Source organism: Amblyraja radiata, chromosome 20, assembly GCF_010909765.2.
Source record: "Amblyraja radiata isolate CabotCenter1 chromosome 20, sAmbRad1.1.pri, whole genome shotgun sequence".
NCBI classification, from domain to species: domain Eukaryota; kingdom Metazoa; phylum Chordata; class Chondrichthyes; order Rajiformes; family Rajidae; genus Amblyraja; species Amblyraja radiata.
In genome coordinates this window covers 24,708,841-24,735,570 of record NC_045975.1, presented here as the reverse complement: position 1 = coordinate 24,735,570, position 26,730 = coordinate 24,708,841, and the positions used below count along the sequence as shown (strand labels likewise).

The 26,730-nt window shown below is 42.7% G+C and overlaps 1 protein-coding gene across 1 annotated transcript; it reads right to left on the bottom strand.

Moving 5' to 3' along the window:
• Positions 1-241: 241 nt before the first annotated feature.
• Positions 242-24,911, bottom strand: LOC116984399 (eosinophil peroxidase-like). Its single transcript, XM_033038554.1, has 13 exons — positions 24,741-24,911; positions 22,452-22,542; positions 20,790-20,883; positions 19,144-19,319; positions 18,040-18,172; positions 16,511-16,640; positions 16,214-16,420; positions 15,031-15,391; positions 13,495-13,655; positions 10,450-10,708; positions 6,862-7,032; positions 2,786-3,023; positions 242-503 (listed from the first exon to the last, which is right to left on the bottom strand). The coding sequence occupies exons 1-13, from the start codon at positions 24,909-24,911 to the stop codon at positions 242-244; spliced, it is 2,454 nt and encodes an 817-aa protein (XP_032894445.1).
• Between the last annotated feature and the right edge of the window lie 1,819 nt (positions 24,912-26,730).

Genomic DNA, 26,730 nt, shown 5'->3' with positions numbered 1-26,730 from the left:
GGTATGTACTTACTACTTATATTTTGGCTGATGAATGTTTATCATTTGGAAAACAAATTCAGAGCACAGGCCAATATTTCACCCACTGCCTTGTCCTCAGCTTAGTTCTTATCTATCTCTAAACCAACCTCTGCCTTATTCTCTCCCAACTTCTTACCTTGCCCCTGATCTTGCATTCTGTTGAGTTCTTTCTCCATGCTGGTCTTTCCCTCCCCCTCCCCTGCTGTATCTTTGTACCTTATTAGAATATTCCCTGACTGGTTTTAGAAGCTGGCAATAGTGGCAACCCACCTGTGGTCTTCTCTTTCCAGGGAGCCAGGCTGAGTGAGGGGATTACAGAGCTGTTACAAGGTACAAAATCATTAGGATATTGGTTCCGTGAAAACACATCCACGGGGATTCTCCGAATGCTGGTGCTGTCACATAAGATTCTGGACAGAGTGACTTTACTCAGCTCTTCTCTCTGCTGCTTGGTAAACACACCTTCATTTTCCCACCAAAACCTTTTGGGTGGAAGAAAACCAAGTGTCACATCTAGGAATTAATAAAGACATTTTGCGAGATATGATATTCATCTTTGGGTTGTTTATGAAAAATATGTGTTCTTCCCTGCATGTGCTTTAGCAATCACTATAGCCTAGGTTAGAATGTGTTGGACAGACGGCATCTCTAGAGAACATGGATAGGTGACGTTTTGGGTCGGGAACCTTCTGTGGGGGAAGTTCCTTGCTTCTACATTTTGACTTCAACTGCGAAATCGCCTCAAGTTCTCTTACTTTGAAGAAGTTCTCCTCCTATCACACCCCACTATAAACAGTCTGAAGAAGGGTCCCGACCTGAAATGTCACATATCCATGTTCTCTAGAGATGCTGCCTTTCATGCTGAGTTACTCCAGCGCTTTATGTCAAACATCAAAAGCAGGCAGGTGGGACTAGTGTAGATGGGACATGTTGGTCGTCATGGGCAGGTTGGGCTGCAGGGCCTGTCTGCACACTGTATGACACTATTACTCTATTTATGCCCTTTAGTGTCAATCGCCATCAGTTCCTTGCTTCTACTCTATGACATGGGTTAGATTCCCACATTTCTAATAGGATGCTGAAATCAACGAGGACTTCCACTCCAGTAAACCACTCTTTCCTGTTGCCTCGCAGTAGAAACTAGGTCAAAATAATTTGAGGTTGTCACAGCTTGCTAAAATTCATTTCTTGTGCAAACAGATGAGGAATGTCCACATGCAAGATGTCAGTGGATGGTAGGACCACATGGAATATGCCACAAGAATCAGCAGACTTAAGTAAGTTAGGGAGGAAACTGTCTAAGAAAGTAGTTAGTGCTTAAAAAAATGTGTGCAGCAGTTTAGTATTGTCATGGTCTTACAGGAAATATTACATGGCTGCTCATGAAGCCTGACTCACCATGTGTCTCACCATGATGAACAGACACTGTAAATGTACCTTACAAGGGTTGCATCTAACAAGGGTTGCATCTAATCCCCAAAGCATTGAATTGTCATCATGCCCAGACCGGCAATTAATTAACAGAAATGAAAAGATAACTATGTGGTGTACAGAATTTTATCCTGTTGTACTCTGACATGCTTTTGCACATACCCATATATCCTAAGAGTTTGGGTCGTATCCATACATGTTATCTTCTTCACAAGAGCCTTGAAATCTATAAATTGTTTATTTCTTTCACACACTCATACCCTAATATAGCAAGTCAGTGCTAGCTCCCTGGCGTTGGAGAAATAAGAAATGTGTGTGTATCCTGGGTCAATACTTGGAATTCTACATTAATTTAAAAAAAAAAACACTTCTTCTGACTGAAGTAGGGACCCGACCCGAAACATCCCCTATCCATCTCTAGAGATGCTACCTGACCCGTTGAGTTACTTCCAGGACTTTGCCTTTTTTTGTAAACCAGCAACTGCAGTTCCTCATTTCTAATCTTTATTTGAAGTTTGGTTTGGACTTTAATCACAATGTCATAGAGTCCTGCACCACGGAAATGGAACCTTCAGTACACAGAGGCCTCCCCAAATCATTTAGCATCCATTTACACTGAACCTACACCAATCATGTCTTATTCTCTCTATATCCTATCTACTCACCCCATGTGGAAACCAGAGCATAGAGGAAACTTGTGTAGTTACAGAGAGAACATGCAAATTCTATACGGTCAGCACTTGAACCTACACGCAAATTGGCGGAACAGCACCTCATATTTTGCTTAGTCAGCTTACAATCCAGCGGTATTAAATGGATTTATGTAATTTCAAGTAACCTTTGCATTCCCTCTGTCTCCATCTCTCTCCCACTCTAGACGTCCTGCTAATTTCAGTTCTTATTTCTTCATTACCACCTCCACTGCCAACAATGGACCATTGTGGGCTCCTTGGCCATCGGTGCCAGCTCTGATTTGTTCTGTACCTTTTCTTACCTCTAGTTTCACTCCCCCCTGATTCTCAGTCTGAAGAGGATCTTGGCCCGAAACATTACCTATTTCTTTTCTCCGGAGATGCTGTCTGACCCACTGAGTTACTCCAATTTTTTGTGTCCAGGCCAGTATTAAACCCGGGTCAATTGAACTTTGAGCCAGCAGCTCTAATAGCTGTGCCACTGTGCCACCCTTGTATGTGAGAAGTCCTAAAACAACCCTACTAACAACAAACAAATAATAGCATCTGTGCAAGAACCTTAACCCTTGATTCCCTTAATATCAAACCATCCAGGATCAGATAAGCCGACACATTCGTGAGCTGTGAATTTCCACACACACCTGTCTCCATCCCTCAGGACTTGAAACTGTTTTCCAAGAAGACAGGCCAAGAGCTCCCCAACACGAGCTCTGGGCAGCAGTGGTTCTGCAATTGCACCAATCCACACATCTATATTGTCAGGCGTCTTGTACACTGAGAGGATCTTTTTTGCCAAGTATGTGCTGTTAAAGACTTGTATTAATTCCGAGATGTTTTTGGCTTGCGTCAGTCCACAGAACCGCCTCCAGGCATTGTAACCTACATAGTAAAGAAAGGATGATCAAAGCATTCTGTGAAAATAAATTGCAGTTATGTATAATTTTGGATAGTTCCACAATTATCAATAGTATCAGTAGACAATTTGCATACTATTTTAGTTTAGAGTAACATACTGGGGATAATTTACGGAGGCCAATTAACTTACAAACCTGTGCGTCTTTGGAATGTGGGAAGAAAGGCAGGGAGAAGGCAATTCTGGATTTAGTATTGTGTAACGAACCGGATTTGATAAGGGAACTTGAAGTTAAGGAGCCATTAGGAGGTAGTGCCCATAATATGGTAAGTTTTAATCTACAATTAAGGGAGAAGGGTAAATCGGAGGTATCAGTTGAACAAAGGGGACTATGGAGCCATGAGGGAGGAGTTGGCCAAAGTTGACGGGAAAGATACCCTAGCAGGGATGACAGTGGAACAACAATGGCAGGTATTTCTGGGAATAATACAGAAGGTGCAGGATCAGTTCATTCCAAAGAGGAAGAAAGATTCCAAGGGGAGTAAGGGGCGACCGTGGCTGACAAGGGAAGTCGGGGACAGTGTAAAAATAAAAGAGAAGAAGTACAACGTAGCAAAGATGAGCGGGAGGCAAGAGAATTGGGTAATGTTTAAAGAGCACAGAAGATAACTAAAATGGCAATACGGGGAGAAAAGATGAGGTACGAAGGTAAGCTAGCCAAGAATATAAAGGAGGATAGTAAAAGCATTTTTAGGTATGTGAAGAGGAAAAAAATAGTTAAGACCAAAGTTGGACCCTTGAAGACTGAAAAAGGTGAATTTATTATGGGGAACAAGGAAATGACAGGTAAGTTGAACAGGTACTTTGGATCCGTCTTCACTAAGTAGGAAACAAACAATCTTCCTGACATACTAGTGGCCAGAGCATCTGGAGTGATGGAGGAACTGAAGGAAATCCACATTAGGCAGGAAATGGTATTGGGTAGACTGATGGGACTGAAGGCTGATAAATCCACAGGGCCTGATGGTCTGCATCCCAGGGTACTTAAGGAAGTGGTTCTAGAAATCGTGAATGCATTGGTGATCATTTTCCAATGTTCTGTAGATTCAGGATCAGTTCCTGTGGATTGGAGGGTAGTTAACGTTATCCCACTTTTTCAGAAAGGCGGGAGAGAGAAAACGGGGAATTATAAACCAGTTAGCCTGACATCGTTGGTGGGGAAGATACTGGAATCAATCATAAAAGATGAAATAGCAGCACATTTGGATAGCAGTAACAGGATCGATACAAGTCAACATGGATTTACAAAGGGGAAATCTTGCTTCACTAATCTTCTGGAATATTTTGAGGATATAACTGGAACAATGGACAAGGGAGGGCCAGTGGATGTAGTGTACCTGGACTTTCAGAAAGTATTTGATAGAGTCCCACATAGGAGATTAGTGAGCAAAATTAGGGCACATGGTATTGGGGGTAGAGTGCTGACATGGATAGAAAATTGGTTGGCAGACAGGAAACAAAGAATAGGGATTAATGGGTCCCTTTCAGAATGGCAGGCAGTGACTAGTGGGGTTCCGCAAGGCTCGGTGCCGGGACCACAGCTATTTACAAGGCAGATTATTATCTAAATGGTGTCAAGTTGGGAAAAGGGGAAGTACAACAGGATCTGGGGGTCCTTGTTCATCAGTTAATGAATTAAAGCATGCAGGTACAGCAGGCAGTGAGGAAAGCGAATGGCATGTTGGCCTTCATAACAAGAAGAGTTGAGTATAGGAGCAAAGAGGTCCTTCTGCAGTTGTACAGGGACCTAGTGAGACCACATCTGGAGTATTGTGCGCAGTTTTGGTCCCCTAATTTGAGGAAGGACATTCTTGCTATTGAGATAGTGCAGCGTAGTTTTACAAGGTTAATTCCTGGGATGGCGGGACTGTCATATGCTGAGAGAATGGAGCGGCTGGGCTTGTATTATCTGGAATTTAGAAGGATGAGAGGATATCTTATTGAAACATATGATTATTAAGGGTTTGGACACGCTAGAGGCAGGAAACAGGTTCCTGATGTTTGGGGGAGTCCAGAACCAGGGGCCACAGTTTAAGAATAAGGGGTAAGCCATTTAGAATGGAGATGAGGAAACAATTTTTCACACAGAGTTGTGAGTCTGTGGAATTCTCTGCCTCACTCCTCAATACGGCCTACTCCTGTTCTTATTGTCTATTGTCCATTGAAACCAGAGCACCCAGAGAAAACCCATGTGGTCACAGAGAGAATGTACATACTCGACATACAGTACACTGCGCCTGAGGTTAAGTTTGAATCTGGGCTTCTGGTGCTGTACTGCTGCGCCACTGTGCCACCCCATGGAATTGTATGTGTTGTTATGGTGAATATCAGTATTAGGAATCGTGGCAGGAGTAGGACAAAAGTTTTTTTTAAATTGCATCTCTTGTATTATGAAAAAATCTCCCTTTAACCCACCCTTTTGACTGCTTTTTTACACACCATCTTCTTATCCTAGAATTTAAACTTTATTTCAATACCAACCAATACCACTCAAATTTCTCCTCCACATTAGCCATGCAAATTTAATTTGTCCAATCGATTTGCAAATTAAAATCACCTCTGATAATTGCAGTTCCCTTCTTATCACATGTAATATTATTTTCCTTTTTATGCTTTGTCCTATACTGTGGTCTATAGACCAGTCTTACCCATGTCTTCTGTTCCTTGTTTTTCTTTATTTCCTCCCAAACTCATTTGCATCCGCAATCCACAGCACCTTTCCCTCTACTCAGTACTACATTGAACCCCTCCCTTGATTACCAATGCCAACCATTTCTTTTCCCTTTTTGCCTATTCTTTTAAACACTTTGAATAGCCCTGGAATTTAATTTCCCTGTTCTGGTCATTCCACCACCCCATTGTCATAACAGCTACTATATCTAATTCATTTTCTTATATTTGTTCTATCAACTCATCTAGCTTGTTACCAATGCTGTGTGTATTCAGATAAAGAGCCTTATGCCTTGACTTTTATACTTATTATCTATTAATTTCTAATTTCTACTGTACTAATTTGCTTATAAATTCTGCTCATTCCTGTCATGCTTTGATCTGTATTCATCTCTTTACTGACCTGTGCCACTGTACTTAAACTTGCTTGTGATTTATTAAACTTTCCATTATTTGAATCCTCATGCTTTCTAATTAATTGAAAGCTGTGTCCATAGTCCCAATGACATGATTGCCAGGATAGTGGCCTCAACACAGTTCAAATGAAATCCATCTTTATAGAACAGCGCTTTCCTTTTTCCACTACTGGTTTGGAACCCATTTTACTTGCACTAACAAGCTTAATTGTTTTGAAGACTATTCTAACTTTACTGAGACGAAACACAAAGACCAAACACGCACAGTACAGACACCTCACGTTTTACACAAGCTTGATTAATGCATTTTTACAATAACACACTTGTTTAATTATTATCAAAGTTTAATTTATGTGCTTCTATTTTCAGATATCACTCAAATTTATGTCTGACACCAGATGGCAGTGTAGTTGTATGTACCTGGCATATGTTTGATTTATCACTACTTTTCAAGCACATGACTCCCACGTAAAATGCAAGATGCCTTTATTTGGGTATTAACTTCATCACAGCCTTGAATGATTCTAACAAAAAATTATTTCAGCAGTACTTCATCCTTTTTGCAATGAAGGCTTTATTTACATTTCTAATTTTGCCTAGTGCACCTTCTTTCTGATGAATAAATTATAACATCAATATAACTATTGACATTGCATCGTAATATCATTAGGAATGGACTTGTTGGTATTCTCTGTGTATCCTTCATTTTGATACTCACTCGGTAGCCCATGATCCCTTCCTCGTTGTAGGTTAAGTGCTGCCAGATCCAAGGCTAAGGATTCCTTCGGCTGAAACAACTTTTCCGTCAGCTCTTCTGGCATCATCTGTGTTTGCGTTTGCAGCTTGGCAGACTTTAATACAACACCTCGGATGATGGGGTCAATGCCTCCTGTAGTATATGTGACACATTAACATAATTATTTGCATGACCTGTTGAATTACTCCAGTACTTTGGGTCCTTACTATAAAAATATTACTTTGAATGCTGGCTGCAGAGTGGAGTGAACCTGATTTAATAACACACTGGCTTCTGGGCTTCAGATGAAACTTTTTAGCAGCTTGGGTCAAGAGCCATAAAATTGGCAGCACTTGAGGAACCAAGCACAGTATAATCTGGCGCACTCGAGAGATGGACTTGCAGATATTCTGAACTCTTGGATTTTATTTCTATTAATATCCCATTGCACTTTTATTTCACATTTTTTAACATGTCACACAGTAACTCAATAAATGTACCGGTTAATTAACATTTTTTTAAAAACAGTAGATGCGGGAAATGCTGGAAAAACTCAGCCGGGCAGGCAGCATCTGTGGGAAGAGAAACAGGCAATGTTTCAGATCAAATTTTCCAGTGAAACTGGTGAGTTAAAAGGGAACGCTGGAAACAAGGTCTGGTGAGTTTAAAGGGGGTGTTTAAAATTGGGCCCGGAGGAATTTTTAGTGAAAAAAAAAGTGCATTTAGGTTTATTATTGTTACATGTATTGAGGTACAGCGAAAAGCTTTGTTTTGAATGCTATGCGATCAGATTAGATAATCTATCTATATTACTAAATCTCTGATCTTGACCGCTTTTGGCCCACTGTGCTGCGATTTCCGACAGAACGTCGCTACCTACGGCCGTCATTTTTGGCCACCTCGCTCAGAGCCCCCCTCCGCCTTACGGGTGCAGAGGATTTTTCCTATCGATGACAAATCAGTGAGATATTAATGTTTTTTAAAAATTCACCATTCTCTCTGCTGCCCCTGCTGGAGGGAGGGGGAGGGACTATAAAACCAGGAAGTGGTGTGCCTCACTCATTCTCTGCAAGATGGATGAAGCCAAGGGTCACGTCTCTCTGAGCTCTGAATAACACTGAACAAATGTCTAGACAACTGAGTACCCTTAATGTGGTTTGAAAATGAAAATATGGTTTATTTGAAGTAAAAAGGCTCTGCCTGCAAATGGTTGTTTGGGTGTTTTGGCTTGAAGTTGAAAGGCACTACTTACTGCAAATGGTGGCTTGGGTGCTTTGACTTGAAGTTGAAAGGCACTTCTTACTGCAAATGGTGGGTTGGGAGCTTTGGTTTAAAGTTGAAAGGCACTACTTACTGCACATGGTGGCGGGTGCTTTGGCTTGAAGTTGAAAGGCACTACTTACTGCGAATGGTGGCGGGTGATTTGGCTTGAAGTTGAAAGGCACTTCTTACTGCAAATGGTGGCTTGGGTGCTTTGGCTTGAAGTTGAAAGGCACTGCTTACTGCAAATGGTGGCATGAAGTTGAAAGGCACTACGTACTGCAAATGGTGGCTTGGGTGCTTTGGCTTGAAGTTGAAAGGCACTACTTACTGCAAATGGTGGCTTGGGTGCTTTGGCTTGAAGTTGAAAGGCACTACTTACAGCAAATGGTGGCTTGGGTGCTTTGGCTTGAAGTTGAATTGCACTATTTACTACAAATGGTGGCTTGGGAGCTTTGGCTTGATGTTTTAAAAAAATCCTTCCCATCCCAGTAAATTCTTCCCATCAATGAAAAAAAAGTGTTATTAGTGTTTAAAAAATGTTGAGAATCTCTCCTGTCAATCACGCCCTGAAAGCCACACCTTTTCCGGTTGGAGGGGGAGTGGTTATAAAACCCGGAAGTGTGGGTGTGGCTCGGTCTCTGCATGATGGGGGAGGGAGAGGTCATGACTCTGGCTGATCTGTGAATCAACTGAACACACTGAATGTCTACTGAACTGTGAGTTTGGTGTTTTGTGTGGTTTTATGGTGGTTTCACCCAGCATGAAATGGTATGAAGCTGCATTTGAATTTGGTGGCCTTCGACCCTGCTTGAAGTGGAATGAAACTGCACTTGGATTTGGCGGCCTTGCATCCTGCTTGAAGTGGTATGAAACTGCACTGAATTTGGTGGCCTTGCACCCTACTGAAAGTGGTATGAAACTGCACTTGAATTTGGTGGCCTTGGAACCAGCTTGAAGTGGTATGAAACTGCACTTGAATTCGGTGGCCTTGCACCCTGCTTGAAGTGGTTGGAAACTGCACTTGAATTTGGCGGCCTTGCACCCTGCTTGAAGTGGTATGAAACTGCACTTGAATTCGGTGGCCTTGCACCCTGCTTGAAGTGGTTGGAAACTGCACTTGAATTCGGTGGCCTTGCACCCTGCTTGAAATGGTAGGAACATGGATTTGAATTTGGTGGCCTTGCACCCTACTTGAAATGGAATTTCAAGGAATAGTCATGTCAACAGCCAGCCCACCAGCCGTGAGTGAGCTGCCAGCAGATCAGGCTTAAGGGACTGAGCTGCCACCCCAAGAACCCATACCTGCACTCCAGAAAGCCCCCCCACTGGCCACCAATATTGGAATTGGTGGAGAGGTGGAATATTGCGTCGGGGGACCAGCCCTCCCGTGTGAACATGGGAGCCAACGGGTCCCACTTAGTCTAGTACTATATATAATCAAGTCAAACTCAAGCATAATAGGTAGAGCAAAGGGAAGGATACAGAGTGCAGAATTTAGTTCTCAGCATTGTAATGCACCAGTTCCATAAACAAAGTCCAATATTTGCAATGGAGTAGAGGTGCATCAGACAGTACCCTAAGCTTCAGAAGCCTTGTAACAGTGGGGGAGATGCTGTTCCCGAGTCTAGTGCATGCCTCCAAGCTTCTGTATTTTCTGCCAGACGGGAGTGGGGCAAAGAAGGAATGACGTTGGTGGGGAAGTCTTTGATTTGGTGGCTGCTTTCCTGAGGCAATGTGAAGTGCAGATGGAGTCAATGGTGAGAAGTCTGGTCTGTGATGGACTGTGTGATGTTGTAAATCAAACAACTGGTAATTTAATTTGCATTTGGCAACAGAGCAAATATGGACTAAACTTGGTTATTGATACTAATGAGTCGGCCAGATGCAGAACCGTTCGGATTTCTGAAAAATTTGGAGTTGTATGGGAGCAGGAGGAGCGGAGTAGGTGAATTCACAAATATTAGTAAATTGATCAATGCTTATTGGTATTGGTCTATTTTATTGCAGTATGTTGTGAGATAATGCATAACCTTTTTTGCATGTTATCCAGGCAAATCATATCATACATGAGTACTTCAGGTGGTGAAAGAGGGGAAATAATCAGAGTGCAGAAAAGCATTCCAGCAGCAGAGAAAGTGCAGGTAAAAAAGTGGAAGGTCTACAAAGAGGTGGTTTGGAAGACTGTGAAATTAGTCCCCAGCATGTGAGAGGGCGGTTCAAGATTCTGATGTCAGTGGAGAAGCTTACTGGCTCAATCATAGAGAAACTTAATGTTTTCTTATAGTGAATACTTTCCACTGTCCTTACCTTCTTCTATAATTCTCCATGGGGAGAAAAATGACTTGTGCAGAGAGATGCTGGGGTAGGTCGGATTCTCCGTGTAATTCTCATCCAACCGGTAGAGTATTGGATGGATGGTAACATGAGCAAAACGAAATGCTGCTGTGGCAAACACGTTGGAAATCCGGGGATCCACTGTATCATCATAGCCCTTGTAGGGGAGTAGATGCTGCTTTGTTGCATCCGGGCCAAGAATTTTAGGCACATAATCCTTCCAGTTTATAATCTGTGCAGAGAGGAAAAAAATGTTTTCTTCTTAATCCATTTACCAGCACAAATGTAAATTGCCAAATTAAAGCAAAATTAGTTTTTTTTTTTTAAATTAAGCCTGGCCTGAATTTGAGTTGCTGCATGTCTGTATTGACACCAATTATATTCCTATTGTGACAGCGCCCGTTCCCTTGTGTGCCACTCGTGTGCAGACAAGCCAGGAGAAGCCTCCCCTCAGCACCAGGGTCACCGGCACCCTGGGGAGAGATCTGGACTGAGTTGAGGCCACAGTCACAGGAGTAACAGCTGTGTCCAGTTAGCTGTGATTGGATTGGGCCTCCCATCATCATCCTCTTTAAAAACCACAGCAATGCTAGCCAGGGGAGGAGGAAAATTGAAGGGGTGAGAGAGGGAAAGCAGGAAATAGGAAGAAAGAAAGAAAGAAAGAAAGAAAGAAAGAAAGAAAGAAAGAAAGAAAGAAAGAAAGAAAGAAAGAAAGAAAGAAGAGGGAGAGGAAGAGGAAGGGAGAGAGAGTGGGCACCCTTCATTGACACTTCTTCCCCAGCCACCAATGGACCATTATGGGCTCAATTCCTTCCTTGGTCATCTGTTGCCGGCCCTGATTACTTGTTCTGGCCTTTTCCTACCTCTAGTCCTGCCCACCCACCACCACCCTCTACTTTCAGTCTGAAGAAGAGTTCCGACCCAAATCGTCATCCATCCTTTTTCTCCAGACATGCTGTCTGACCTGCTGAGTTACTCCTGCTCGTTGTGTCTATCTTCAGTATAAACCAGAATATGCATTTCCTCCTTACATCTCCCTACCAGCTGTGTTTCACTTTAGCAGGCCTGGAGGAAGACTGAGCCACTGGAACAAGCCTGAGACCGGCAGCACCTCCTCACCTTCCCACGGACATCAAGGGACTGCACACCTCATGGAGAGCAAGGCCTGGGACACCAAGACAATCTGAACAGTCAACGCAACCTCTTTGAGGCCAAGGCTGAGCTGCCAGGGCAAGTCTGAGACCACCAGCATTACCTCCATTGGGCCCAAGATTGAACCTCCAGGACAATTCTGAGGCTGCCAGCGCCTCTTCACCCCCTCTTCAAGGCAAAGACTGAGCCACTGGGACAAACCCAATACTGCCAGCTCCTCCTCTTCGATGCAAAGACTGAGCTGCTTGGACAAACACAAGACTACCAGTGCCTCCTCTTCGAGGTCAAGGCTGAGCTACTGGGACAAGTCTGAGACTGCCAGCACCTTCTCTCTGGGCAAGAGTGAACCGCAGGGATCGTCAGTGCCTCCTCACATGCACACTGATGACAAGGGACCTGGATCTTCGCGACCCCATAGTTCTTCACTATAAATCGACCCATGTCACGTGAGTTCACTCTGCTGCGAGTGTTGGTATAGCCATTGTCAACCTAGCGTCATCACTGGTGCCACATTATATATATCTTAATTTATTTAAACAATAGTAAATTCATATCTCAATTGTAAATGGCTCTCTAATTATCTTGAGACTGTCCCCGTTCTAAATTCTCCAGCTAGAGATAACAATCTCTTGGCATTCAGCTTGTTAAACCAGCCCAGAAATATCTTCACTGGACTGGAAAAATACCATTCCTTTGTTGTACGGAAGAGGTAGTGATACAAACATATTATTTTCTTCAATATCCTAATTGTAGCTTCCACATATACTCAACATTTATAATCTTGCCAAGTATGAGTGAAAGGAAATTACAGGGAGAATCATGGTTATGAGAGTCTACTTTGTAACACAAGATGTCTGTGGAATTTGGTTGCCACATTAGTTTATTGTTGAGCTCTGAACACTCGTTTCTGAATTACTGAATGATTGAAAATATTACGTTTTTGGGGATGCATTTTAGATCTGCCGTAGAAGAATAAATGTTTTCAAATATGCAAGGAATGATTTGTTCTACCTTATGAAACTATGTTCAAATTAACACACGCTTCTCAAATCTCTTGCTATTTGTGGTATATTGGACACTACCTATACGATTTTCTGTAATGAACTTAGTTTGAGAAGCATTGGCTGAGAATTTCCTGGCAATTTTCCAAGTATCATATCTTCATTGAATACATCTTTATGCGGAAAACACCTTTATTGGAAGGAGACCATTCACTTTTATTATCTCTCAAGGATCATAACTTCACACCCCATCCCAATACTATTGTTTGTAATAGTAGCAACAAGGAACTGTAGATGCAGGTTAATGCACAAAAGGCCACAAATTGCTGGAGTAACTCAGCAGGTCAGGCATCATTTCTGATGCACGTGGATAGGTGACATTTTAAGTTGGGTCTGAATAATGGTCTCAGCCGAAAATTTCACCTATCCATGTTCTCCAGGGATGCTGCCTGATCTGCTGAGTTACTCCAGCAATTTGCAAATACTGCAGCATTTTGTGTCCTATTGTTTCTAGTCACAGAATGTCATCGTAGGTGTGCAAATGTTAGGCCAGTTACCTTATTTTAGTTAGCTTGACACCATTTTTTTCCAAAGTATGTGCAATGACCTCCTATTCATTAACAGAAACTGTGGCTAATTATTTAAAGACATATTTGGAACACAGTGTTTTCAAAATCACTATCCTGCAGGTGGTGCATGTAATATTTACTGTTGCTGAACGCGAGCACAATGAACAGTTCTCAGGTAATGGCTGAAGTACAATTTAGAGAAAAGCATGGGAAGAACATCCGATGATGATGGCTTGAGACCAGGATCCACAGGGAAGTGATCAAAGGAGTATTTTAAACACAATCCTCTTTCTCACCTGGTGGAAGGCTCCCATGATTTTCCGTGCCTCCTGATACAAGGTCTCACCACTCCAGTGTGGGTTTAGCTGATGTAGTTCTGATACTATTTTGTTATGTTCTCGTAAGAAGATGGTGTGCAGTGCTTGCATCCCTAAATGTTCATTTGCTCGGGAATCTCCTGCATAGTAAAATAAACATTTGTCAACCTTGCAGAATCGGACAGGCTTCAGAATATCCATCTGTGAGAGCAGAGTTTGGAAAGGCTTGCTTAGAAACTGTGCCTAAAGGTTACAAAAGTTCCAGAGGTCTTGGTTTTGCTGAGTGGTTGTGCTTTGGGGTCCGTGCTGGGGTCCGTGCAGTCCAAGTCTCAGGAAATATTCAAATTCCCCAACAATTATGTTCACCCACAATGTTCTAAACGTACAAATCAATTTGTTGTAGTTATTGTTATAAATTGTTACAGGAGATATGTTTAAGATGATGGGGGAAAGATTTAATAGGAACCTGAGGGGTACATTTTTCCACACAAAGGGTGCGGGTGTGTGGAACAGCTGCCGGAGGAGGTAGTTGAGGCAGGTACTATCGCAACGTTTAAGAAACATTTAGACAGGTACATGGATGGGACAGGTTTAGAGGGATATGGGCCAAATGCAGCCAGGTGGGGCTAGTGTAGATGGGAGATATTGGTCAATGTGGTCACGTTGGGCTGAAGGGCCCATTCCACGCTGTATGATTCCCTCTCCCTCTCTCTATTCTTACTTTCAAACAAATGGCCAAAGTGTTTACTTGATAATCCATAGTTATCAGTGAAACAAAACATTAGTTTCTGAATGTGAGATGCTAATTGGAGTTATCAAATTAACAAAGAAATATTTAGAACTCAAATCCAGTCTTGTCTGACCTGATGAGAGTGCTGCTCTCGTGCCATCCCCTACATAGTTGTTGCTTCCCCACCACACAAGTGACGTTTTAATTGAATTGAATTTTATTTTTGTCATTCAAACCTTTCGGTCTGACCGAAATTTCTTTTAACTTTTAACCATCGACTTTTAGTTTAACGTTAATCTTTTCCTATTACTTGGTGCTTGGCATGTGAATGCACTTTGGTACCTCGTTTAACCAGCCTTTCTTAATGATTGTGCCTAGACAACAAGCGGAGGGAAGCATTGATCTACTTACGGGGGAAGGCAGTAGGGCATTATTTACAGCTAAATCCAGTCATGTGCATTTTAACATGCATATCCAAATACCTTAATAATCACCCTGAGGTCCTAAGCGCTTGTTATAAAATTGTATTGAAACTGAATTTCAGAAATGGTCTAATGGACAGATGTTGAATTATTATGTGTCTAGCACTCCTAATCTAAGGACAAAATTCTCCCATCTAAAGAAGGTCAATGATCAGAAACAGGGTAACATTTCCCCCCCTTCTTGGTCTCATATGCAATGGCTAATTGTGGAATATCAAATGACATCCTAATTTGAATCGGGTAACATCCAAAACCTTCCATATTACAATACTGAATTATCCTCATTCTCTGCCATACATTTACCAGCCAAGAAACATGGAATGTCTGACTTGTTTCCAATGTGGGACTGGTCTCTGGTCAGCGTGCAGGGATTTTGAAGCTTCTTGGTCATGAAGGGTAAGTAGGCCAGGCCGTGGTCTGAGTACTGCTGGTTGATAGCCAGGAAGCCCAGGTCGTTGGTATGATTCCTCAGTCTCCATGCCAGGCTCTCTGTACTTCCATAAACCATGCTGGCATCCACAAAGGAGGTGATGCTGTTCAGCTGCTCCCGGGGTCGGAGCTGCCCTGTGAGGATCCCAGACTCACCACTCCCACATGCTGGGGCCGAGCGGAAGAAGGGCATGCACCTCTCACTTTCACAAGCACGGGGATCATCCTCTGGGATCTGCGAGACATTTGACATAATCAGACAATAGATGCGCTCATCATGTGAAGCATGCACTGAGGATTAGGTTTATGATTGTCACATGTACTGAGGTACACAGGTAAGCTGTTTTTTGCATGCTATATCCAATCAAATCAGATAATACTAGACATAAATACCAGCAAGCCAAACTCAAGTAGTGCCACACAGCATGGAAAGATGCCCTTCGGCACCAACTTGCACACGCCAAATCCCACCTGCCCACACTTGGCCCATAACCCTCTAAACCAATCCTACCCATGTACCTGAAGAAATGTCTTAAATGTTATGATAGTACCTGCCTAAACTGCCACCTCCGGCAGCTCGTTCCATATACCCACCGCCATTTGTGTAAAAAAAAATAAGTTGTCCCTCATGGTCCTATTAAATCTTTTCCCCCTCATCTTAATCCTGTGTCGTCTGGTGCTGAATATAGTTTTCAGCATTGTAGCACATTAGTTCCAGAGACAAAGTCCAGTGTCTACAATGGGGTAGAGGTGAATCTGACAGTACCGTAGCTTATGGAAGGACCGTTCAGAACCCTGATCACAGGGGGGAAGAAGCTGTCCCTGAGTATGGTGGTGTGTGCTCTCAAACTTCTGTATCTTCTGCCCAACAAGAGCGGAGAGAAGAAGGAATGACCGGGATGGGACAAGTCTTTGATTGTTTTTGGCTGCTTTCCCGAGGTAGTGTGAAGTGCAGATAGAGTCAGTGGTGGAGAGTATGGTCTATGTGATGGACTGGGTAGACATTGCTAACACAAAAGCAGCATTTGCAAGTGGCGTGTAAAGCATAGATGCTTGCCTGTATTGGGAAGCACGGGCTTCTGTTGTAGCAGGATGACGAACAATCAATGGTGTCGATAAAGGAAGAGGTACTGGCACTCTGTGGTGTCAGGTCCATATCGTGGTCAATCCACTGACCCCATTCCACCAGGATGTGGGCATAACTGCTGTCCAGAGAAATGTTCCTGTTGCCTGTGTGTAGGATTGCTGTCGACACCATTCTGGCCTGAAAATTATCATTGGAATCAGTAAGTTTGAGGAGGTTCACTGCCACCTGCATACTTTAACCTCACCCCCAGCAAGCCGTGCATCATACCAGTGGTAGGGCGAATCCATTATATTTCTTCAACTCCATCCATCCTTTGGGGATTGAAAACCCATCATCATAGTCTGGAGGCAGCCATCGAACGTATGGGACATTAGCTGCTCCCCAGTGGGTGTGCTGTCTAAAGGCACATAAAATAGATTCATTCATTTGTTTGTATGAAGAGGCTAGTGAGGCTATGACTATGGGAGAGGTCTATAAATAGCAAAAATAGCAATGATGTGAAACCATTTCCATTAGCTTGGATCAACCTATATTTTGTGTTTAACTAACACGCTACATTATGAAATGTCAGTGTTCTTTAAAGTAATCCAAACGCAAGTAGATTTTCCATTGATTTCTGAAGATCCAATCATGATCTCTTTCTAGAACCATGTAAAGAAGAATAAACTGAACTAATGTTCTATCCAGTGGATATTTTGTCACATTTGCAGCCTTTCAATAGCAAAACAAGGAACTGCAGATGCTGGTTTACCAAGGAAAGACACAAAACATTGGAGTGACTCAACAGGTCAGGCTGCATCACTGGAGATCACAGAGAGGTGACGTTTTGGCTTGGAAACCAGTCCTGACCTGAAACTTCACCTATCTATCTTCTCCAGGGATGCTACCCGACACACTGAGTTACTCCAACATTTTATGCAACTTTTCAATGTTCCTTTAATTAGATGCTGTCGTGAAAAGACTATGAAGGGAAGCAATTAGTATTTTTGTACTGTCTTCAATATGTGTGAAATTGGTTAACAGCCCAGCTTACTTCAGAAGTATGGGTTGAATGGTTCTTTATCATCACATGTACCGAGGTACAGTGGAATTATTTTTTTTGCATACAGTTCAGTAAATTATCGCGATACATAATTACAATCCTAGATTAAATACAAAGTTTATCAAACTAGTCCACTGAGACCATGTAGAAGGGTCGCCAGATTTTGACACCATTTTGAATGTCCAAGTTGCTTTAAGTACAGCTGGCCATAAAGGCCGGTTGTCCTGGCAGCATTGCAGGGTCGGCCTAGTCAAGCGAAGCTGTAGTCTGATAATTTGTACATAATTGCAACAAGAAGTATAAGCAATGAATCTGCCTTTGTGGCTCTAGTAAAGGGAAGAATATTTGCAAGAGACTAGGAGAAGTCCTTACTCTTCTGGTGAAAGCGTCCATGGGACAATTTTCACAACTGAAGGAAGAAGTCTCTTATGGTACTAATCTTCTCTGTACCACAGTCAACAGACAACGATAATCCAAAGACAACGCTTTCCAATCAAAATTGTTGATGGCTATTCTTCTTAAACTAAAACTGTAAGGATTATGTCATCTGCTTTCTATGCTTTTCTTCTGAAATGTGTTTTTTCACTAAAAGCTAGTTTCTTATATCCTTACAGGCTTTTAAAATGGAAGCTTGGTTATGACTGTGGTTAGTCTCTCACTCCTTTGTGTTGTGGCCTTGGCTTTTGACAAATTTATTGATTTAAAAAGAAGCTACTGTGTCTTGACCGTATTGTTTCTTCTCCTGATGTAGTACCTGTTATTGCAGATGCCAGAAATGGTTCGATATTTATCCAACAAACAGGAACTAGAGCAAGGGATGACCTGTAGCTGAGTGGTACAACCTGTCACCCTGGCCAGTGTCTGAAGATCCAGTGCGCTGAGCAGATCTGTGAGATACAGAAACCATTTTAAATGATTTCAGTCACAGAATCAGAAATATGCTTTAGGTTTCTTTATTTATAAGTCATAGGAGCATAATTAGGCCATTCGGCCCATTGAGTCTACTCCACCATTCAAGCATGGCATTTCCTCTCAACCCCATTCTCCTGCCTGTTCCCTGTAACCTTTGACACTCTTACTAATCAAGAACTTGTCAATCTCCGCTTAAAAAATACTCAGTGACTTGGCCTCCTCGACCATCTGTGGCAATGGCACTTTCACCACCCTTCGACTGAAGAAATTCCTCCTTATCTACTTTCTAAAGGCACATTTTTTTTCTGAGGCTAGGCCCACTGGTCCCAAACTCTCCCACTAGTGGAAACATCCTCTCCACATCTACTCTAACCAGGCCTTTCACTATTTGATAAGTTTCAATGAAGTCCCTCCTCATCCTCTAAACTCCCGTACAGGTCGAAAGCTGTCAAACGCTCATCATATGTTAACCCAATCATTCCCTCTGAATCTTTACATCTTCCAGGTCTCTTTACCAGTCAAATTACTTCAGTTTAGATGCCTGCACAGAGACATACAGCACGGAAACAGGCCCTTCTGCTCAACTCATTCACGCTGACCAAGATGTCTACCCACACTAGTCCAATTTACCTGCATTTTGCCCAAATCCCCCTAATCCTTTTCATTCATGTACCAATCCAAATGCCTTTTAAACACATACATACTCCTGATAACCCCACCAATATCAGTAACACATTTATTTACAATAAATATCTTTACAAGCTATGACTGTATTTGTTCCTGTTCCCAATATCTACTTAATTCATTGAGGCTCCCATGGTTTGTACAAACTCCACTGATTCCACTTGGCTTCCTTCTTTCTGGGAATTTGTTGTTTTGTAAAAAATAAAAATCACAAAGCACCTTCACTTTAAATACGTAAAAGAATACAAGTTGTCTTGATTACCTGTTGCATTCCTGAACATTTTCTCCTGGGTGTAAACCATCTGTCGAATAAGTTCAATGGTGGTTTCCATTAGCTCAGCTGCTCTTACTACGTTCCGAGTCTCAGCCACAGGAAGTTTGAAAAAGCTGAGCACATCATTTGCACGAATAGAGCCTTTGTGGAATGCTGCTCTACTACTGGGAAACAAACACCAGCAAACAGCTTAAATCTAAAGTGGGATCTTGAGCCGAAATGCCGCCTGTCCGTTCCCTCCCCAGATGCTGTCTTTGTGCTTTGCAGCAAATAGTGTAACTTTGGTAAAATAAATCTTACACGGGCAAATTAAATGCATTGTTACATGAAAATAAAACTAGATTTACTCCTCAGCAATGCCTCTTAAAACAGTGATTTCTCCAAGTTAGTCTACATTTTATTATGTGGTTCTTTGACACTAAGAGTTATTTATTCCTATCTGGTTTTGTGGCCAATGTGGGAACTGTAGACTCTACCAAAAATTGTGCGGGAGGTGGCTGGTGGCTTGCGAAATGGACATTGAAGTGGACCTTGCGAATGCCTTAACTCCATGGTGATCCATCGGGATCTTTATATTTCTGTTTTAGTTTTAGTGATACAACATGGAAACGGGTCACACAGACCATCGTTCATACTAGTGCTATGTAATCCCACCATCTCATCCACTTGCACTCAGATGTCAATTAACTTACAAACCTGTACGTCTTTGGGATGTGGAGGGAAGCCAGATCACACAGAGGAAACCCATGTGGTCACAGGCAGAACATGCAAACTCCACACAGACAGCCGTCAGCTTGGTCTCTGGTGCTGTGAGGCAGCAGCTCTACCAGCTGAGTCACTGTGCTGCATCACAGAACCAATGCAAGCCATTATTTTCAGTCAAAGCTGATAAATACTATGGTACATAAATACTATGTTTTGTGCTGGCCTATTGAAGGTCCTATTGAAGGTTCAGCAAGAGAAGAATCCTTCTTCTCCTAATTCTCAGTTGAATCTCAACGCTTATGCGACAGAACTGGTACCCAGGCTACGTCTTCCTCTAAATACATGGACAGCCTTAGCCAGACTCCTACTGGACAAGGAAGGTAAGGCCTGCTTTTACCCCAATGAAAATTCTGATCTAGTAATTGTTGCGCCTGCAGCAATTAAAAAACAAACAAACATAAGAGCATAAAAATAGGAGCAAGAGAAGGCCTTCTAATTCCTTACCCTACTCCACCATTCAGCAAGATCATAGCTAATCTTCTACCTAGTTCCAACCTTAAACACAATTGTCTGCATTTGGTGCAAATCTTTAATCCCTCTCAAAGTCTTTCTTAATTTTTCAGCAACATTGATGGTCCTTAAATTTTCTACTTGGTTTCTTAAAGTGTACATCTGCTGTATGATGCATTGTTTGTAATCCTTTATTCCACATGTTCTGAAATTGAAACTTCTCTTACTCAGGACCTTGGATCAAATTTCCTCAATTGTTTTATTCTTATATTTCTCCAAAAATTGAAATCAATGTTCCATGTAATTTATCTCAATGTTGCTTGATTTTTTCCAGCTTGCTACCGTTCTACACAATGCACAGTTTTCTATAAATTGAAATGTTTCCTACTCATTCTTTCCTTCATGTTTTTTAACCATACCTGCCTCTCGATGATTTGTAGGCAGCATTGACAAGGTCAACTGCTTGATGGAATGTCTCAACTACAAATGAACTCCCTCGTTGAGTCACAGATCCTGCAAGGTTGTAAGAAAAGATGAAATAATAATTGAACATACAATTTTGTAACAAAAATTTTAACATTCTGTATTTAATATCTTGCTCTTTTCCCGGAAATGTCAGGTTTAGTTTAATTTTGTTTAAAGATACAATATGGAAACAGGCCCTTCGGTCCATCGAGTCCACCCTGACAATCGATCACCCCATACACTAGTTCAATTCCTACATGCTGGGGACAATTTTTACAGAAGCCAATTTACGTACAAATCTGGGTACGCCTTTGAAATGTGGGATGAAACTGGGGAACCCAGAGGAAACCCACGCAGTCACTAGGAGAACATACAAACTCCGTACAGACAGCACCTATAGTGGGAATTGAACCCGGGTCTCTGGCGCTTTGAGGCAGCAACTCTACCGCTGCACCACCGTGCCACCCTGATTCCACCAGTGGGAAATTTTCCACACAGTGCTATTCATCCTTATATGGAGATGAAGTTGTCATCAAAGTTTTTTCTTCTAACTGTTGTGATTTCACCTCATCAGCAATGCCTCAACACAAGTCAGCGATTGGTCCAGACCCCCGCGTCCATCACATCACTGGCCGATGGAGACGGGAGGGTGGGAGACATTTTCCCACACAAGCCATAGGTGACTGGGCACTATGAACCCGAGCACCAAGTTGTACCAAGTTATAAGCGGCCCCAGACTCAGTCTTCAGACCTGAAGACTGAGTCTGAAGGGTCTCGACCCGAAACGCCACCCATTCCTTCTCTCCAGAGATGCTGCCTGCCCCACTGAGTCACTCAAGCATTTTATGTCCATCTTTGGTGCGACAGTTGTCTCATCTCATAAAATTGTTCGTTGTCATAAACACTTGTCATCGGCCCGCCAGGGAATGGGGGGGGCCATGTTTTAAAAGCGATCTACTTTGGCTGCCAATGCCCCGAGCCGTCTGTCCCCACGGCCGGGGTGGGGGGTGAATCACTCGGTGTGTGGGTCGGGGTCGGGGGGGTGAATCACCCTGGTGTGAGGGTTGGGGTCCGATGGTGGTGCATCGTGGTCAGTGACTCTGGGTGGGTGGAGGGACCAGCCTGATGCCACGTCCGCACACGATTGCCTTTATCGGTAAGGGTATTGGCTACAGGAGATGGGACGTCATGTTACAACTGTACAAGATGTTGATAAGGGCACATTTGAAGTACAATACTGGTTACCCTGTCAAAGGAAGGATGTCAATAAACTGACATCAATTGTTTTTAGATTGGTTAACTTTCATAGGGGCTTTCATCTTGCAACTGACATAAATATCCATCTATTGGTGAAGAAAGTGAAAACTTCTATGTAGCAATGGAACACTGTAAACCATATTCCTAAATCTATCAGTTGTCATAAATTCACCAATCATGCAGTAAACCATTTTGGGATCCAGATTCTAGGTTGATTGCAGATTTCTTAGTGTGTTCAGGAGAGACAAAGTTGTTTTTCATTATTTTGATGGCGCCTGGGTGACCTTGGATGAAGTGTTGATTCTTAGTTCTCCACAGAGACTGTGTGTCAGTAATACCATGCGATTCAGAACATTTACCTCGTGCTGTGGGCTGTATTTCCGTTACTGTGAAAGTGGAGCTCAGGTATTTAAGCAGGAGCAGCAGTTGGGGAATTCCTATGTTTGGAACCTACAAGTGATAAAATAATCTGTTAGTAGCACCATGCTCTGATTGTTCACTGAATATAAGTCTGAAATATACAATGGCATATGTTAGCACATTAAAATGGCTTAATGGGATCGAATAACTGAAATAACAATGGGTGAGCAAACTTCTTGTTCATTGATATTCTCCACACTTACATATGACACTTACATAAGTAAGTTTGCAGATGACATCAAAATAGGTGATATCCTAGACAGTGAAGATGGTTATCAAGAATTACAGCTGGATCTTGAACAGCTGGGCAAATGTGCTGAGGAATGGCTAATGGATTTTAATTCAGACAAGTGTGAGGTGCTGCACTTTGGGAAGTCAAACTAGGGCTGGACCTTCACAGGGAATGGTAGGGCCCTAGGGGATGTTATAAGGCAGAGGCATCTAGAAGTAGAGGTACATAGTTGTGTCACAGGTAGATAGGGTGGTGCAGAAGACTTTTGACGCGCTGGCCTTCATCGGTCAGGGAACTGAGTAAAGAAAGACAAAGTGCTGGAGTAACTCAGCAGGTCAGGCAGGATCTCTAGAGAAAAAGGATATGTGATGTTTTGGGTCAGGACCCTTTTTCGGAAGGGTCCCAACCCAAAGTGTCACCCATCCTTTTTCTCCAATGATTCTCCTAACCCGCTGAGTTACTCCAGCACTTTGTGGCTATCTTTGGTACAAACCAGCCTCTGCAGTTCTTTGTTTCTACAACAGAGTAAAGAAGTTGAGATGTTATGTTACAGGTGTACAAGATGTTGGTGAGGCTGCACTTGGGGTATTGTGTTCAATTTTGGTCAACCTGCTAGAGGAACAATGCAACTAAGCATGGAAGACTGCAGAAAAAAATACAAGGATGTTGGCAGGTATTGAGAGAGAGGTTGGACAGGCTAGGACTTTTTTCCTTGGAGCACAGGGGGCTGAGTAGTGATCTTGCAGAGGGGTATAAAATCAAGAGAGGAATAGACATTATGAATGTATAGAGTCTTTTCCCCAAAGTAGTGGAATCAAGAACTAGAGGCAAAGGTTTAAGGGGGAAAGATTAATAGGAACCTGAGTGGGCAACTTTTTCACACACGGTAGTAGGTATATGGAACGGGCCAGAGGAAGAAGTTGAGGCAGGTAATATAACAACATTTAAAAACCATTTTGTTTGACAAGTACATGGAGAAGGAAGCTTTAGAGAGACATAGGCTAAATGCAGGAGTGAGATTAGTGTAGATGGGGCATCTTGGTCAGCATGGACGAGTTGGGTGGAAAGGTCTGTTTCTGTGCTTAATGGCTCAATGGTTTTGAAATGCATTGGCAAACCTGTTAGGTAATCTATTAGGACATTTCAAACATATACCTGATCTTGTAAGTAACAATGTAGGCTTTATAGTCCATCAATTTTATTTGAAGCCAGAGCAGGGAAACAGGGAACAGATTTCGAACAGGGAAAGATTTCTAATCCAGGTGATTAACTAATTGACCACCCTGATTAAAGTGACATTAGCATGCCAGAAGCCAAATTGAGGTAACTTGAGCAAATATGGGTTTGAAAAGTTAGAGGGAGGGACAGTTCCAGGAAATAGCCAAAATGTTGGTACTGGCAAGAATGGGTCTGACGAGGCAAATTGAACGGTTGGAAAACCATGAAGATTGTTGCAAAAATAGTGGGATTTTTAGATGCAATGGTGTGCACCCAGGTTTGAGATAGGAGAATCTGCAGAGAGTGGAGTACATAGAAACCTGGGCGGGGGTGGGAACACATGGTGTAACTAATGCATGAGATTCGTGCCATACAGAGTTGGAGCAAAACTGAGTGAATTGTGAGAGTGCCTGGTTAGTTGACTGAGGTATTTAACTGGGGGACAATTAAAGGATTAGCTAACTATTTGCACAGGTATGTGTTTACATTTTGGTAATAAACTGAACTTTGTGAGAATGCCAGAATGCTGCATTAAACTACAAAAAAAAAGACTTTCTGTCAAACCTGGAAAAGAAATGGATCTTACATATAGGTTATCCAGGTATCAAAAGGAATGTACTTAAAATGTTTGACAGCCATAATTGAGAAGACCAAAGTTAGGAAAAGTCCCATGCACTCTGCACAACAATACAATTCAACGAGGCATTATTAGGAGAAACCTGTGCAAATCAATAAATAATTTAAAACAATTAAGGATTGAAGAGATTCTTTGTATCACCATATACATAGAAACACTACTTGATTTGTAGATGAACATTATGTTCTCTAACTTTATAACTATGCTTGGCTGGACATAAATGAGTTTCCATTGGTACAGTCTTGTCAAATGTGCTTTGTAGCCTTCTTCAGCTTTCGACACAATGAAATCTCTGTCCTCAAATTCTGGCATCTTATGCATCCTTGATTTTCATCACTCCTATATCAGCACACTTGTTCAGCTGCCTATGTTCTGACCCCCGAATTAAGCTTCATCCCATCTCCATATCTTACTCTTTGAATCTGCTTGAAACTCCACCTACATCTTCAGTGGAACTCCTGGTCACTGGTTTAAGATCTCCCTGCATTATTGAGTGGTTGTGTTTGATAACACCCCACCAAAGAACTGATCAGAGGACATCTCATCTACTTGCCACCAAGTGCTGCAGTTTGCTGTAGTAAGGCTGCTGGCCACTACCATAAACTGAAAATGACTTTGGGTGACAAAAAAGCTGGAGAAGCTCAGCGGGTGAGGCAGCATCAGAACTGTTTGCAATAACCAACCTGATCTCCCGGTGGCTCAGCACTTCAATTCCCCCTCCCATTCCGAATCCAACCTTTCTGTCCTGGGCCTCCTCCATGGCCAGAGTGAGTCCCACCGCAAATTGGAGGAGAAGCACCTCATATTTTGCTTGGGTAGTTTACACCCCAGCAGAATGAATGTTGACTTCTCCAATTTCAGGTAGTCCTTGCTTTCTCCTTCCTTCCCCTTCTCTTCCCAGCTCTCCCACAGCCTACTGTCTCTGCCTCTTCCTTTCTTTTTCCAGCCCACCCCCCCCCCCCCCAACATCAGTCTGAAGAAAGGTCTCGACCCAAAATGTCGCCCATCCCTTCGCTCCATAGATGCTGCCTCACCCGCTGAGTTTTGCCAGCTTTTTTGTATACCTTCGATTTTTCCAGCATTTGCAGTTCTTTCTTAAACACATGACTTTGGGTGAGGTCTGTTCATTAGTTCCTGTCATAGCAGCAGAATTAGGCTATTCAGCCCATTCTGCAGTTGAGTCTACTCCTCCATTCAACCAATTGTGGCTAATCTATCTTTCCCTCTCAACCACTTTCTTCTACCTTGTCCCCATAAACCACGACACCCTTAATAATCAAGAATTTGTCAATCTCTGCCTTAAAAATAACAAATGACTCGGCCTCCACAGCTGTCTGTGGCAATTAATTCCACAGATTCACCACCCTTTGACCAAATAAATACCACCTCTTCTTTCTGAAGGTACATCTACTGTCATTTCTCCTTACAATAAGTGTTTGTTGACTGCTTCTTCTGGATACACTGCATGGTTGGCATTGGATGCGGGACCCCATGGAAGCAGAACCCTTTGTCACAAACTCCATCCCCCCCCTATAAGTGTTTGGGGACCCCTAGTTCAAAGCAAAACATAAATAAATATTGTAAAGGTGTCCTCAGATGGTGATGGTGTGGAGGTGTGAGAGATCCTCCACTTGAAGCAGGGCTCCAGCCACATATCCATGCCTGGACCACACTACCTAATCACTCTGAACGAACTCTGGTGGCTGGTCTTTGCTGTATATCCCAGTTTACAGCCAATTGCTCCATCGGGGAAGACACTGGTAGACTAGGAAGGTTTCCCTCAAGAACTCAGTGAGACCAGGTGTTCTCAAGGAAGCAACAGTGGCACAGTTGGTAGAGTTGCTGTTTCACAGCACCAGAAACCCAGGTTTGATCCTAACCTCAGGTGTTGTCTGTGTGGAGTTTGCACGTTCTCCCTGTGACCGTATGAGTGTCCTCCAGGTGCTCCGGTTTCTTTACATTACTTTTAGAGATACAGCGCAGAAACAGGCCCTTCGGCCTGCCGAGTCCGGGCAGACCAATGATCATTCCATACACTAACTTACATACTAGGGACAATTTACCAATTTACCAAAGTCAATCAACCTACAATCCTGTACGTCTTTGGAGTGTGGAAGGAAACCCACAAGAT

Coding starts and splice junctions, on each gene's coding strand:
- LOC116984399 (XM_033038554.1), bottom strand. CDS start 24,911: ATGCCAGAATTTGAGGACAGAGATTTCATTGTGTCGAAAGCTGAAGAA. Junction 18,173..19,143: donor AATGTTCAGGAATGCAACAG/GTAATCAAGACA, acceptor TGTATCTCACAG/ATCTGCTCAGCGCACTGGAT. Junction 10,709..13,494: donor TCATGGGAGCCTTCCACCAG/GTGAGAAAGAGG, acceptor CTCTCTGCACAG/ATTATAAACTGGAAGGATTA.